This window comes from Cryptomeria japonica, chromosome 8 (genome assembly GCF_030272615.1).
Source record: "Cryptomeria japonica chromosome 8, Sugi_1.0, whole genome shotgun sequence".
NCBI classification, from domain to species: domain Eukaryota; kingdom Viridiplantae; phylum Streptophyta; class Pinopsida; order Cupressales; family Cupressaceae; genus Cryptomeria; species Cryptomeria japonica.
The window spans coordinates 739,419,488-739,435,427 of record NC_081412.1 but is presented as its reverse complement, the minus strand read 5'-3'; the positions used below and the strand labels follow the sequence as shown (position 1 = coordinate 739,435,427).

The 15,940-nt window shown below is 42.3% G+C and overlaps 1 protein-coding gene across 2 annotated transcripts in view; it reads left to right on the top strand.

Annotated features, from left to right (window-relative positions):
* LOC131061447 (protein SUBSTANDARD STARCH GRAIN 4, chloroplastic) overlaps positions 1–15,940 on the top strand; it is a 277,450-nt gene that overhangs the window by 144,241 nt on the left and 117,269 nt on the right. For both annotated transcript variants that reach the window (XM_057995142.2, XM_057995140.2), the window contains exons 12-13: positions 2,597–2,776; positions 2,879–2,938. In XM_057995142.2, the coding sequence (XP_057851125.2) occupies positions 2,597–2,776; positions 2,879–2,938 (240 nt within the window). The remainder of the gene's footprint in view (positions 1–2,596; positions 2,777–2,878; positions 2,939–15,940) is intronic.

The following is a 15,940-nucleotide window of genomic DNA, read 5'->3' as shown; positions in this document are numbered from 1 at the left end:
CTGTAGCTCAGAGTTCCACCGAGGCCGAGTACATTGCAGCTTCCATGGCTGCTCGAGAGGCAGTATGGCTTAGGAAGTTGCATGTGGGATTATTTGGTGAACCAATGAAACCCACTGTCATCCATTGTGACAACCAGAGCTGCATAAAGCTTTCTATAAATCCAGTATTTCATGACAGATCCAAGCATATTGAGATTCCATACCATTATGTGCGAGACATGGTAGACAAAAATGTGATCAAATTGGAATATGTTAGTACATGAGATCAGACTGCAGATATTTAGACCAAACTAACTTCTAGAGTGAAGGTTGATCACTTCATAAAAGGTTTAGGTATGATAGAAAGGTAATCTGTTGTAATCTGTACTTGCATATCAATAAGATGTTTAATGTGTAAACTTCTTTGTCATGATAGGAATTTTATGGGTTTAACCCCCTGTGTTCATATCCAAGAGGTGACGATCTCTCAGATAATGAACACTTGTATGTAGACATTGTAAGGTGACAATCTTATAATGTTCAAACCAGTTATCATGTTGGATCTCTGGTATGTCATGGATGTGCCATGATTGTGTTGTGGTATAACATTTGAATGGAATGTTAGTGCACTTACCACAACTTGGATAAGTTGAAGATTTAACTATTTTCATATGTTTATCCTTAAGTATTGCGTGTTTAGGCAATACTGATATCACGTGGTTAGGTGATATCATGTCATCTCAAAATGATGAACCTCTTGTATCACGTGTTTAGGTGATACTTCATATGATCCTATGAAGAGTGAGATTATAAGACTCAAGAAGGAATCCTGACCATCATGAGAAATAAGATGCTAGACATTATGACTTTATCTTCCCTAGCTAAGAGGGAGTGTTGATACAAATAGCATCGGTCAGATAAAACTGATACAAACCCCTTTTCATCAGATAGCATTAATGCAGATATATATATATATATATATATATATATGTTCGATCTTGAAGATGTATGAATATGTATGAATATATATATGAAGTAATAATAATTACTTCATATGTATATTAATATATATTGATATATCATGATCTATCGAACTCCTTCATAACTATCTATTGGCACTTAATAAAGATGCCACCGATATATTATCGGATGTGATTAGTAATGCACCAATTAATATATCGGGCTTGTTTAACTGCCACCGATTGGGAATTGGTTAAGGATGCCTTAGTTATCGATACATATTATCGGGTTGTGCATTAACACCGATAACATTCGGTTAATATGAATCACGTAAAGACACCGATTTATATCGGGTTAATTAGCATCATGTCGGTTGGGTAATGATAGGATGCGATCAAGGGTTATCTTGATCGGTTATGTCCAAGGGACATAACTGCCCAAGGCAACTCTTGGTCTTCCCCCCATTATCTTATATAACCCGATTCATTTGCTTGGAGAAGGACATCAGAATCAATTAATGTTCTCTCTCCATCTGCAGGAAATAACAATCAGACATATTACATTGTGAATAAAAGAAATAAATACAGTATATTGTGTTTCATATATAACTTGTTTTCAAATTGAAAATTGCTTATACTTTTACAAAAAGTGTGTACCCTAGTTAGGAGGTGTACACCTTGAAAGGGGTACATAAAACATGAAATTACAAAAAGTGTCTTCTGATTCACAGTTGTGCACTTTGTAGTAGACCTAAAATTTTTCAAAATCACACTGTGCTAGCTAATGCAAGGAGTATGCCTCGTAATAGAAAGGCATAACTTTTCAAAACAAATCATGCAGTTATGTCAATAGTGGCATGCCTTCCATTGAGATGAAAGAAGTTTTGTAAAATCAAATGTTGGAAGCTCATTCTCAAGTGTGCATCGGTTGAAAGAGGGACAATTTTTTAGTACAAATAATTTCAGAGGCAGCTATATACCCAGCCACACTACTCAAATTGAGACAGATTTTCAAAAATTGCAAACCTATGCATGCGCTCGGGCATCTTAGAGGCTAAACAGATTTTCAACACTCAAATTTGGACTTATTCAATGGAGCACACCCTATAAAGGACAGATTTCACAAGAAGAAAAGAGTAGTTTTATTTACTGGTGCATGATTGGAGGAAGGAATAATAAATGCAATAATATATGCTCTTTTCTCATTAATATATCATTGATCTCCATCTATTATATTGCATGCAATTGGCATAATAGAAATAGCATCAAATAAAGACTAAATCAAACCAAATACATGCAAGCCTCAAAAAGGTGGAGGAATTGTAAATTAACATTTTATTTGAAAATGGAATCTTGTGACATGTTGCACATTGAGATATATCAAATATAATAGATGGATAATATGAATATAATAGATGGATAATATGAATAACTTCTGGTTTCCATTGAGGTCATGTTTTATCATTGGTACTATATTATTGGTTTATTCTGGGTTTAGTTGGAAACTCTAATTGCTGTTTCAGGATTGTAATCCAACTAAATTTCCACCATTCTCTAGCTTCAATGCGGCTTGTGATATTTTCTTGCTGATGTGTTTGGGCAGTATCATGATAAGCACTAATGTTTAATTTTTACTGGCAAAACAATTGATTGTACAGCTAGATGCTACAGGAAGACCTGATGAGAATTTGCTGATTGAAATCATTGGCGGTTTACATCTTGCTGGCTCAGAAACTTCGCTTTATGATTTAGTTAAGAGAAAAGTATCTTTATCTCTACAAAAGGGCCAGCTTCGCACCAACATTTTCTTCCAGCCTGGCCATTTAGCAAGTTTAGAGGTAGACTATTTATTGTATGTAGTTTAGCATATTGTGGTGATACTGAGTTTTGTAAGGAAAGAAAATTGTTTACATCTTGCTCTCTTTTCTTTCCTATTCCAGTTACGTCACTTACAACTTGATGAATTGGAGCTAGCTTCCTTGCGTGGAATGGTTCAAAAGGTTTGTAGTCTTTCTGCCTAATATAGACTCTCTATATAGGCCCCTCTGGCTGCTAGACATTTAAGACATTGACCAGATTTATTGACACTAAAAATAAAAGGTTTGTAGTTCCTCTGCTGAATATTTTCTCTAAAAGTAGGCTGTCGGTGAAGTTATCTGAATTAATACATTGCCAGCATCCATTTTGAGCATGCACACACACAGATACATAACCATTGTATACAAATACTCTTCGATATTTGCATATTTGAGATATCTATACAAGTATATGCATAAAGGTTTTACCATGTAAATTTTGTGTATATATTGACAAATTATAATAAACCAGAAATTTATTGATATATTTGTTGTTGGAGGACCAATGCTATTGAGATATGTTATTCTTTTCCTAGCTTCATATTTGTGCAAATTTACTCTTGTTATCCTCATCTTGTCGCCAAAGCTGTGTGCGAATTTATTCTTCTTAATCCCAATAGAAATAGAATATTAAATATTAGTTTAGCTTTTATAAAATAGAAAATAGGTTGTTTCATTAAGTTTTGAATACAAATCTTACCTACCTCTATACATTCTTGACTAAATTTTGTTAACTCTTTATTTAGGCTACCTACCTGTGTAACCGTTGAGCTCATACTGTGTTAAGTATTGTGTTTGCACGTTCCTAACCAAAATATTTGTAAGCACTTGAGGCTGAACTTGCTCAGCATGCATGATGACATTCATTTAACTAAATTTTCTTGCTTGGCTCTGGAAGAAGGCCATAGTTATTTTTTCATTTGGCTATAATAGAAGGCCAGAGGGGGCACATCTTTCTGCTACATAATTGTTAGATTATTGGCTGAACTTGCTCAGCATGCATGATGACATTCATTTAACTAAATTTTCTTTCTTGGCTCTGGGAGAAGGCCATAGTTATTTTTTCATTTGGCTATAATAGAAGGCCAGAGGGGGCACATTTTTCTGCTACATAATTGTTAGATTATTTTGATGAATAATTGTCTTATATATTACTTGTATAAAGGAGTATCTTGCACCATATTCACACAAAAAAGATAGATGGAATGTCATTACCGCTCAAAGTTTAGGCAAGGCAAAGCCTTAAACAAAAACATCAAAATGTGAAAAGAAAGAACAATTAGATAAATTACTAAACAGAAAGAATAAGAAATCCAATAGGAGGGAAAGGTGGACCATAGTCATTAGGATTGCCTCAATCTTTGTGAAGGTCTTGGTGGTGAAGAATTGACTCCGAACTTATAATAGTACTTTTCTTATTGTCATGCTGTCCATTTGGTGGCTGAGTTTCATTTGTAGTGGGAGAAATGGGTAATTCCAATCAAGGAACTTTGCCACTGTTTGACCAACTTGAAGCACCCTTGTCACGAGGTAATGAAGTGGTAGGGGACAATAGAGTTTGTGAAGACCAACCCTGGGGATTATGATCGTGAGCTTTGTACTAAGGTGGCAAAGAACCATGTCAGCTGTAGTTGGCATAAACTGCTTATTGTTATATTTGATAATATTTGTTATCTACGGAAGTATTAATTATTTGTATTAAGTGGGTTGTCACTCTTGGGTAGTTATGTGTCGGTTGGTTGACGATTGTGTACCTCTTGGCAACCGTCTGGTTCTTTAAATATATTGTGTACCGCCAAGGAAGGGAGTGCGGTATAGTCGGATCTATTGTAATCTTGGCCGACCATCTCTGGTCTTCTTCTTTGTAATAATGGCATTTGCGAATAAAGATATATTTTACTGCCGTGTCTGGTATGCATTGTGATGTATATTATTATTTTCTGTATTTAATTTACCAGTTGTACCAGCAAACATCAGCCACGAGAATCATTTTTTTAAGCAGTACAAGAATGTTAATGCGGATGCCCTTGAGAAGGAGATTGATGCTTGTTAATACATGGTACATTACGTAATCATCAAGATGTACCTATAGATGAGCAACCTTGTTAGCTTGCGATTGTATTTGCATGAGAACAGTAGAACACATCATAGATTTAGTATACATAGATAAATGAATATCAACATAAGCTCCTATAAAGAGAGTTGAGTTTCTATGTTTTTAAATACTAAATAGAATCTCTACTTTGAAAGCATGCTAGATCTTGGTGAATTTAGTTAGAATTTTGGGCCAATTCCTCAAAAGAATTGTATGCGTTGAAAAAGAAGTTGATTTAAAAGATTAAATGAAGTTGTGGATCCAATAGAAAGTAGATTGGGCCATGGTAAAAGACTAAAAAAGATGCTTGAGAGTTTCATGATGCCAACAAAAGAGGCAATGAGGATTGACAACACAAAAATGGACGAAATGATATTTAAGGGGAAAATCCTAGTAAAGAATACACCTACTAGAGTGAGTAATGTTGATGACAGAAGGGCACAGGTGGAGGAGCATTCTTTCTTGGTAACAATCTAGTATCTTGGTTGAGTAAGAAACAAGCTTCAGTTTGCTAATCTACTGCAGAGGTGGAGTATATTGCAACAATAGCATGTTGTACACAAGTTTTATGGATAAAGCAAACCTTAAAGGACATTAAGGTTGAATATGAGCGTTCCATCTCCATATTTGTGATAATACAAGTGCTAGTAACATATCAAAGAACCCAATAATGCACACTAGGATTAAACATCTACCAATCAAATATCATTTCCTGAGAGAGCAAGTACTTGGGCAACAAGTAAGGTTGGAGTATGTTGTGACTAAAGAGCAGATTGCAGACATTTTCACAAAGCCTCTTCGAAAAGAGACTTTTTGTGATGCTCCCATCCTATTTCTCAAAATCAATCAAGCGTAAGAAACATATGTTGGTCTAGGTGTGATAGCCCTAGGACATCTTGAAGATAAGAAATTATTGTATTTAGTAAGAATAGGAACACTTAATGTGTATAGTAAGAATAGGAACACTTAAACAGTTAGGGTGAGAGAAAGGTCTTTGTATTATCTTTATAAATACAGTTGATAGAGTATTAAACCAAGTAGGATTACTGACAAACATGAACAAGCTTGTTGGGAAGTAGTCACTTATGACTATTGTCATCATTGACAAGGAAATCTCATAATTGTAGGGAAGAAATTCAGAGAAGGTGATCAGACCATTGCAAGGATCGGATTCATGAATGTCTTAACATGTTCAGTAAGATCCACAACCGCATCATTATGTGTAATTACTCTGCAGTAATAGGAAAGGGAGCCACTATTTAGATCTGCGAAGCCAACTTCAGACTTGTATTCAGACTATCATGATTAGTAGTGAAGATTAGTCTGGTTAGGTATGCCATAGTATCGATAATACCTCCAAGCCAAGGTGACTGGTATGAAGAATGAAGGATATACGATACAAGGAAAAGGGTCGATATCGAGGATAGAGTGTAATAATAAGATGTAACTCTATAATGATAGTCACATAAACTACTCAAAGGCACTGTATAATAAGAAGGTGTGAGAATATGCAAAAGGAAGGAATGAATGGGTCAAACCAAAGTATAAGTTGTTTCTTATCTTTGACTCATAGTTCTCTCAACAATTGCTGTCCCAAGGAAGAAACATGGCCACTTTCAGCATAATTGATAAACAGACATACTCCAGGCCTGAGTCGCGTAAGGAACTTCTAATTATTAGCAGTCCACTAAGAAACAAGAAGTGGTCTAAATTTATAATTAATTAATGACAAAGTAACTGCAATAACAGGGCACATAGAAAAGGCCGAACTGCAATAATTAATTAGTCAAGGGTCAACTAATCTTGAAGAAGTGGTGCAATCTGCAGTTAAGTAATCATCAATGAAGAGGCACGATTTGAAGCATTAATGAAGAGGCACAATCTGAAACACTCATGAATAGGCATGCCACTAGAAGGGTTGGGTGATGAGACACTACCTTTCACCACACACCCCACCATGGGATATTTAATAGCAAACAAATGGTCCTTATAAGGCATCGAAGAAGTTTTGTTATTTGTATTCATCACTGTGCGTCAGCAGGTGAGCAGTCATTGGCCTAGTGCAAGGAAGAGGGTGTTCACCCATTCCATTGCAAGGTTTAAATGCATGTATAAAGAAGTACATCTGAGACAGCATTAAAATTGCATGATCATATGGTTAGATCAGGGAAAGCAATAGATCAGATCCAAATATATCGCATGATCAAGTAGCTTGATTAGGGACAGTGATCTCAATCAAATAGAGATCTGAAAACTATATTTTGGAATTCACAAATTCTGAAATAAATTATATTCAATACATAATTATTATTATATTGAATAAGAGATTCTTACTACATTCCATAATAATTACTTCATTTGATACCTTTTTTGAACTTCAAGATCACAAAAATAGCGGTGACATTACATGGGACACTGCACTTTTGAGTACCTAAGGGAGAGGTTGAGAGTAATATCACTCTCATCTATTCACTAAGTGGTTCACTTGGCCTCTAAATGCCCCTTTCCATTGATGTCAACGAGGGAGAAATTGGAGAAAGTGGGTGCACTGGACTAAGGGGGACCATTGATTAACGAAAATTGTCATTGATGTCAAAAAGTTGATGTCATTGATTACATGGAATTGAGGAATTGCATCAATCATGGTGAAGATGGTCGTTATATCAGATTTGTTTGACCAGACATGACTATGTGATTGGATTTTAGTGAAGTTGGTCTAATTTGATCATTCTATGATTATGCAACATCGGCTTTAGTGTTGTACTGTTAGAAATAATATATGGTCGTGAGCCTCTCCATATGCACAGGTCCTGAGCAGAGGGCATCCCTGATGAAGAAGGCGTCAATGATGGTGTAGTGGTGGATGCCAATCGCCTAGGCAACTCGTACACCTGCTTAGTCCTCCTCTTCAGATCCCGTTCTGCCACCATCTGCCTCTCCATTGTAGTCTTAACCATATAGGCTGCCTACAACACGTCCTTATCCTTCTTGTCGACGCTCTCGAGTGCATTGATCAATCGAGTCTCTAACTGAGCTTTGGATGCCCTTTCCTCTTCCAATTGCATAACCAAGGCAGACTTATCCTCTACCAGAATGTCCATTGCTGTTCGAGTTTGTGCCACTGTAGCCTCAACCTCCTGAAACCTGGCAGTCAGCTCCTCTCGAGCCGTCATTGCTGCTACACGCAAGGCCTCAGCTGTGGATGCCATATGCTGTGCCCTCCGGAGCTCAAGATAGCCTTCTCAGAAGGCCTGCTCCACCTCTCTCAATAAGGACTGCACCCGGGTCTCGCCAACCCCCTCAGTGAGGCGCCAAGTCTCTAGCATCCCCAGGTTCTCCGTCTCAGGCCACCCGACGGACTCAAAACACCTCACAAACTCTTCTTTGCATCCGGTGCGGGCAAAAGTCAACAACCTCTCCATCTGCTCGACCATGGCGACATCCTCCTGGAGTCTCGCAAAGGTCACAAGCCGCTGCGGTCCTAGAGACATCTCGGCAATGAACTGCTCAAACTCTCCCGCACCTTGCTGCACTCCCACAGGCACCCCCTCCTCTCTGTAGGGACTGATTACTACATCCGCCGGGGGTGAAGTAGCCCTCTGAAGTGCCCTACTACTAGGAGAACTCCCTTCCTCGAGATCAATGATATCCAAAGAATGCATCTCCCTGCCTGGAGATAGAGTGGCCTCCCCTACAGGTGCCACGGGTGTGAGCTGTTAACGGCTCAACCAAGCACTGAGGTCATCTTGGAGAGCGCCTGCTTCCATCATTACCTCCTGCATATAACCTGGCACACCCGACACATCCTGTTGCATGGAAGCCCTCGCACTCGCCAAGATACCCGGGCCTTTTTGTTGAACTGAGGCCACCCCAGAGTCGATCCCTGCTGTGGTCTCGACCCTCGGTGGTGTCATAGCGATTGTCACCCGAGGCTGCCCAAAGCTAGGTACTGGCACCGTGGTGACTGCGCTGACTGTCCTGAATGATCGTGGCACCGCCAATTGACAAGTCTCCGGTAAGCGTGCTGGTGTAAACTGGACCTGAGCCGGGTGCGATGCTAGAGCAGTACTGGCTGGTGCGGACCCTTTTGTATCTACCGATTCCATTACCTCCTCTTCGGGCAACTAGTCACCCCCTCTACCTGCCAACCGGAAACTCCCTCTGCTCACTTGGGAGGTGTCGGCAGATTCCTCCCTGCCACTATCAGCATCCTCCTCTACGTCAGACTCTTCTGTGTCGGACTCCGTTTCTGACATTGCGGGCTTCTTCCTTTTAGTGCCCAGACGTGTCGTAGCACCATGTGGCAAGACATCCAAATGCGACGAGTAAAATATAGGCGGCTGGTCTGGTGCAACACGACCCTGTGGCTCCAATGGTTGTGAGCCTGGGGTGATCTCCGTGTGGACTGCATCGAGAAATGCCCCAATGGCATGATGTGTCACGTAAAATTTCTTATACTGGAGTCCTGAATTCGTCCATCCTATCGGCCAGCAGTGATGCCCAATTATACACCACTCCATTGTGCAACCCATTCATCAACACAATTTGTGTGATAGCTATATTAGATGCGCGGCTGGCACTTGTAAGGCGACTCTTTACTAGGGACAAGCAGCATCGGCATACTCCCTTCGCCAAAAATGTTTTCTTGATCCCCGTACTCTTACTAGCACTTTTGAGGCTATCTTTTTCTGTCTGTGTGAGGTTATCCCGCAACATCAACTATAGCAAGGTGGCATGGTGGACATTTGGCCCCATCGTACAGTGGGCATGCCGTGCCACCGCATGGTGGACGTGTAAAATCTTGCCCCCAGCGCTCGAATAGCTCTTGAGCATGCGAAGGGTTGAGGGGCATGAAATCCCTTTTTCAACGGCCTCCCCGTTCTCTGACAGGTATCACAACCTACCCATTCTCTTGCATCATTATACAATGTGGATCACCAGAGGCCTGCTAGCAACAGCTTCCTTGCCGTAGTGTCCGGTCCCATATGGCCTCCCGCGGGCCCCTCATATGCCTCCCTCATGATGCTTGGCACCTCTTCCTCCATCACACACTGACGTAACACCTCGTTGGGTCCCATTTTATACAATAAACCATTAATCAGTTGGAACATGCGGCTTCTCAACACGAGTTTTCTTCGTTCTCCCGGTGGCATGCCTTGGGGGAATACAGAGGTGGAGAGATATTCCCCAATGGTAGTATACCATGGTGGTAGTAGTGCGATCTTGAATAGGTGGGCATCTGGAAAGTCGTCATTTACCCCCTTTGGCAGCTCTCCGGACCTGATCCAGGACAATTGGTCGGCAATGACATGGCTCTTGCATGGCCGTACAATTATTGTGAACGTGAACTTCTGAAGTAGCAGTAGCCACCTGCTTATCTTGGCTTGGATGATGGGTTTGTTTACCACAAGGCCTAATGGTCCACATAGAAGGTGAAGGGGGTCGCTAGCAAGTAGTGTCGAAATTTCTGTACGACATAGACCATTTCGAGGGCCTCCCTCTCGGTGGTACTGTAGTTCTTCTCAGCTTTCGACATCAACCTACTCGCAAAACAGATGGGGTGATCCAACTCGCATGCCCCTCTCGAGCCAGGGTAGCCCCAATGGCATAGTTTGAGGCGTCCACGTGTACGTGGAATTCTTGGTCCTAGTTTGGATAGGCCAGAATGGGTGCTGCCACCAGTCTCGTCTTGAGTTCCTTGAATGATTCCCCTTGTGCCGATTCCCGTATGTGTGGTTCGACCTTTCTAGTTAGTTTGTCGAGTGGAAATGAAAGTTGGGCAAAGTTCTTGATGAACTTCCGGTAATATCCAATGTGCCCCAAAAGGACTTGACTCCCGTCACATCAATGGGCGACTCCATTTCCACAATTACCCGTACTTTATCTGGGTCAGTTTTCAGTCTAGCTTTACAAACGATATGGCCCACCAACTTCCCTTGTGGTACCATAAATCGACATTTCCGTGGATTTAAGGCGAGCCTAGCCCTTAGGCATCGCTCCATGCACTCTCTCAACGCCACCAAGTGTGCATCTTCGCTACTGGAAATCGACCAGTCATCAAAAAAGGCTTTAAAATTTCCCACCGACATCTTGTCAAAGATGTGAAGGACTATCCTCTGGAAGGTTGCAAGAGCATTGCACAACCCGAATGGCATCCAGTTGTACGCATAGACTCCATCTTCCACCACAAAGGTGGTCTTCAACTTGTCCTCCTCAGCTATCAAAATCTGGTTGTATCCTGAGAAGTCGTCGAGAAATGATTACATTTCATGGCCATCCACCTCCTCCAAGATACTGCTTGTGAAGGGTATGGGAAACGGGTCCTTGATGGTGACTGCATTGAGGCACCGAAAATCCACGCAGATGCGGATCTGGTTGGCCTCCTTGAGTGAGATCACAATCGGCGGACCCACTCACTTGTCTCCACCCGAAATATGATGCTGACCTCCAGCATCCGTTCGATCTCTTCATTCACTTTGGCAGCATAGTTTTTATTCATTTGGTACGGCCTCTTCCGTACCGGTTGGGCCCTCGGGACCAATGGTATCCGATGGAAGCACATTTCTGGCGGGACCCCCTTCAGATTTTTGTATGACCACGCAAATACGTCCGTATATTCCAAGAAGATTTGAATGCTGTAGCCTTCAGCACCAGGCTCCAATCGTCGCCTACCCAAATATTTTGAGGGTTGGCAGTGTCTCCCAAGTTTGTCTCCTTCACGGTGGGGTCTTCGTACCGCATTGGCCTATCCTTTGAAAATTCGTATGCTGGAACATCATTTACTTTGGCGTCTCCCTCCTTGTACTCCGTGTATTTTGGCGGAAACTCCTTCTCGCCTGTCTCGTCCTCAATCTATAGCATGTGACAAACAGGGTGAAACACTTCATAGTCTTCCATATGCGAGTGGAAGAGTCCATTCAATGAGGAAGTGTCATCTTTTGAACATCCACCAAGTTCAAGCACTCCTTGCTCGTTTTGTTCCCTCTCATCTTTACCTTCGTAGGAGTCCCACTCCCATCTGTTTGAATCCTCCGAATCCGAGTCAGATGACGTAAGTTCCTCGCCGACAACCTGGGTCCTCAGGTCAATGGTATACTTCCGCCCCCCTTTCTCCATGGAAAGGGTGTTCTTCTTCCAGTCGTGGTTCACCTTTGCTGTAACCAGCCACCCTTTGCCTAAGATGGCGTTGTACCCCTTCTTGTTGAGTGGGATTACCACAAAATCTAGTAGGAAGGGTTGTGTGTCGATGGTGATCGACTGGGCCATCAGGGTACCAAGTGGCTTGATGCCGTGCTGGTTTGCACCTACCAAGTTGAACGTGGGTGGCCATAGTGTTGGCTTCCCGAGCTTTTTCCACGTATCCTCCGACAACACATTCACCCCCAAACCTCTGTCCATGATGGTGTCTTTGAGGATAGCCCCGATATTATCCATCTCTACTATAGCAAGATGCCGACCACTATTTAAGGCCAACAACATTGGGTCAGTCAAGGGGCTAACTGAAACTTCCGCCCGTGTCGCACGTGAAGGTGCTTGCGCAGTGGTTTGTATGGAACTAAAAATGGCAATTCTTAACTGTGGCATTGTCTGTAGAAGGTCCTTTACCCTTATAGGCACTTCCGTCTGCAGTACTTGCCCAATTATGTTATTTTCGGCTTCCGTACGGGATGATGTACTCACCACCTCGTTGTTTCGTCATTCGACGGTCATCTCATGCTCAATATTGCTTTTGCCTCTCGTAATCTCTCCTTCTCCGTACGAGGGTCCGGGTAAGTGGCCTTTCTGGTCTGAGCGCAGGTGATTGCCAATACTTCTTTCTCACCAGTCTTCTCAATGTTGAGGAGGTTAACCCCTAGCTTGGGGCAATTTGTCTCATCGTGGTCTCCAGGACCACACCATCTGCACAAGTGTTGTGATGCCTCCTCTTTCTGGCAGTCCCGCACAAAGTGTCCCCACTGGTTGCATGCCCGACATTGAATCATTGGTCGTCCCTTGGCATCATACTGCATTCGACTCCGATTATTGCTATTATTATTGTTGCCTCTTCATCCCCTTCGGTTACCTTTGTAACCGCTAGATGATGCTGTCGCTGATGGCTGCTCCTGGGTGAAGAGCACTTGGTTCCCACATGTATTCATGTTGTAGGGACATTCTTTGGTAGAATGTCCCAACACTTGGCAAATATCGCAAAAGGCCTTTTCAGGACAAAAGCCTTTTGTGTGACCTTCCTCCTTACATTCTGCTCATCATACTTCCTCATTTTTGCCGGTGCTTCCCTTCATGGTCTTGAATTCCTTCATCATGCGGTGCATATCTTTTTTAAGGGCTTGCACCTTTTTACTTGACCCCTCGTCGCTGCTAATTCCGTCGGAGGAGTTCTCCTCTTCAAAGGATCTGTCTTTCTTTTTCCTGGATGTCTTCCCTTCAGTCTCCAGGTCCATTGCCCGGTTATAGGCATCGTCGTAGGATGTGGGGGGTACAATTTTCATTTTTCTTCTGAGTGATGATTTTAGGCCTTCCACAAACCATCTTTTCTTTAACCCATCTCCAGGCTGATTATCCATTCTCCCCAACAATTCCTTGAGGTGTCGGCTATATGCGCGGATGGTCTCACTTTTCCCTTGCTTGGTGCTCAGGATTTCTGCTACAATTTCATTATGATCTCTGAGGAGTTGAAACTCCTTTTCGAAGGCTTTGTGCAATGCATTCCAAGTTGTCAGTTGGGTTTTGTCAGCATCCGAGTACCAATTGATGGCTACTCCTTGTAGGGTGGCAGGAAATTGCACCACCCGTTCGGCCCTGTCGACCACGCCATTGGCTGACCAGATTGTCTCACATGTACGATAGTGCCGTACAGGGTCTTCTTTCCCATCTCCGGTGGACTTTGGTAATTTTTGCCGATTCGCCATTACGTTTCTTGGCGGCGGCCTGGTCTGCCCTCCGGAACTCGAATGTAACCCTCCAGGAACTCCTCCGCTGAGATTTGGTCTGTTGGGTCCCACCAAGTTGCTCTGACTACCAGGGTTTGATGAGCCTGCCCCAAACAGATTGCTTCTACTACCGTAACCTTGTGTCCTCTCGACACCTTCGGTCGCATCGGTATCCTCGGCCTCTCTGTCCTCGATCTCTGTCTCGTCTTCCCTCTTGGTCTCAACACCTCTGTATGGCGTGTACAACTCTACCGTACTTCTGTCACCGATTTCCTCCAATGTTAGGGAAAGGTCCCCCAACCGTTTCCTAGTGGTTTCTATTAGTGTGGAAACCTGGTCCTTGCTAGAGCCATTGCTGCCATTTCTGCCGCTTCCTTCCTCGGCAATCCTCTTAAATCTTCTTCTTCGTTCTACTTGTTGTTTGAGAATTAATGCTCGTTGGGCGGCTTCAGAGTCCCCAATGTATTCCTTCTTATTTTTGTCCTTATTTAGCAGATTGGGCATTAATTCTTAATTCTCTTTATGCAATAGAACAAGGCATCATATTGAAAAGAACACTTCTATTAATTCATCCCTGGTATACAATGTATGTCACTACAGTGGGGGTGTTCTTGTTTTATCTTTCTTCGCCCGTACACATTCACGGATTATTCATCCCTTGGTCGGTTTCATTGCGCTCCTCTTTGCGCTCGTGAAACTCCCGTAGGATTTGCTGGTGTTGGTTCTCCCTATAGGTCTCTTCTCTATGGCTTTGGAGAGCCAAAAATGCATGTGCCAAAAGGCTGGGCAAATTGCTCATCAACCGATTTACTGTCGGGCTTACACCAAGCGCACTCCACACAACGTCCTTTGGAACATCCTCGGTGGTGGCTTCCCTTCATACGCGTGTTTCAATCGCCACCTGGAGGATGCAGGAAAAATCCTTCGTGAGTTTTAGTTCTCCGTCGTATAGTTCTTCAGGTTCTTTGTTCGGGTTACTGCTTGTCCCTTCGGCCAATGGTTGTCCCATTATCCGTGTGCCATGTAGTATACTCCCGTGCTCCGGATAAATTTTGGCAGCAGCGCCAGATGTTTCCCCTTTGGGTGAACAATTTAGAACATACAAATAGAACACTTAACGCAGAATAATAATGCCATGGATGTCAGATAAAACATAAGAAATGCTATTCCATTCATAATCATGTGTGTCTTTACAAGTTACCTTCCAAGGTATATAAAGGTATCGAGGGGGTGCGAGGGGCAACCGTCGCACTCGTAACTACCATCCCTCGGTTACCGAACTAACAAGGACAAATACAACTTAATTAACTCGTTTTATTCTCGTACAATATTGCCGCCAACACATCAATCATGGTGAAGATGGTTGTTATATCAGATTTGTTTGACTAGACACGACTATGTGATTGGATTTTAGTGAAGATGGTCGAATTTGATCATTCTATGATTATGCAACATCGGCTTTGGTGTTGTACTGTTAGAAATAATATATGGTCTTGAGCCTCTCCATATACACAGGTCCTGATCTGAGTGGAGACTGGTGGAATGGGGAAAACCTTTCATTCAAGAATCAAATATTGATATGATAGTTGATTTTGGGATCATAACAAGTTATGCAGTAGAAACTATGTGGAGGATTGTAGAAAGTTAGAAACTACAATGACAAGTGTGGAGTCTTTTTTTGTTCGTCAACCCTCTATGGAAGACATGCCACCCCTCAACCTTGTTTAGGTGTGTTATGACCATTTCACACATCGCCCCATTAGAATGGGGACCCCCTCTTTTTGCTTTAGGTTTTGCTTTCCTTTTGCTTGTTTTTCTCTCTGCCTTTAGGTTTTTTGAGTGAGTGACTGGTTTGCCTGGGCTGGCTAGATTAGGGCTAATCTTTGAAGCTTGTTTTAGGGTTTCTTTCAAGTTGAGTCTAGCCTTGCTTTTTAGAGTTGTTAGCCATTTGCTTGAAACCTCAAGATTGCTATAATGAAGCATGCCTTTCAGGGGAGTCAAGTTGACTTGATCAAGGAACAGGGGGAATAGGCCTCAGGTCAGGTCAGGACTAGATTTGAGGGTTTTCTTGTCAGAGTCCTGTTTGTTTCCCTGTCTAAGTCAGTTGAGCAGAGCTAGTGA